This window comes from Penaeus monodon, chromosome 21 (assembly GCF_015228065.2).
Source record: "Penaeus monodon isolate SGIC_2016 chromosome 21, NSTDA_Pmon_1, whole genome shotgun sequence".
In the NCBI taxonomy this organism is placed as follows: Eukaryota; Metazoa; Arthropoda; class Malacostraca; order Decapoda; family Penaeidae; genus Penaeus; species Penaeus monodon.
This window is the reverse complement of record NC_051406.1, coordinates 1,393,595-1,393,947: the sequence shown is the minus strand read 5'-3', so window position 1 is coordinate 1,393,947 and position 353 is coordinate 1,393,595. Positions and strand designations below refer to the sequence as shown.

Sequence of the window (353 nt, the reverse complement as noted above, 5' to 3'; positions counted from 1 at the left end):
AACAAACACGCAACAAAAACACATAAAAAAAGACAGCAAATGAACAATTAACCTGAAAAAAGTCCAAATCCGAAATCCTCGTTTCCCTTCCTCGCCAGACTGGAGGACGCGGTGAAGGAAACCGCCACCGTCGACGTGCTGAGCGACGACTGGGGAAATCTGGGGAGGATGGACCGCTCTGCCACCGTCCTCAAGCCCTTCATAATCCCGGGGAAAGGTCTGACGCCGCCGAGGAAAGGTAAGGACCGAAAGCAACACGCCCGTGCCAGCGATGGCGGGCGTTTCCGAGGGGGAGGGGCCTCGGAGGAAGAGCTCGTGAAAGGAGAAAAGAAAAAGGGCGGGGAAAATGAATG

At 54.7% G+C, this 353-nt stretch overlaps 1 protein-coding gene across 1 annotated transcript in view; it reads left to right on the top strand.

The window, feature by feature from the left end:
• The window catches only part of LOC119586753, a gene marked incomplete in the record, with an annotated part of 16,568 nt that overhangs the window by 2,916 nt on the left and 13,299 nt on the right, over positions 1 to 353 (top strand). Inside the window, 1 exon segment of the mRNA XM_037935481.1 lies at positions 99 to 238. Coding sequence (XP_037791409.1) covers positions 99 to 238 — 140 coding nt within the window.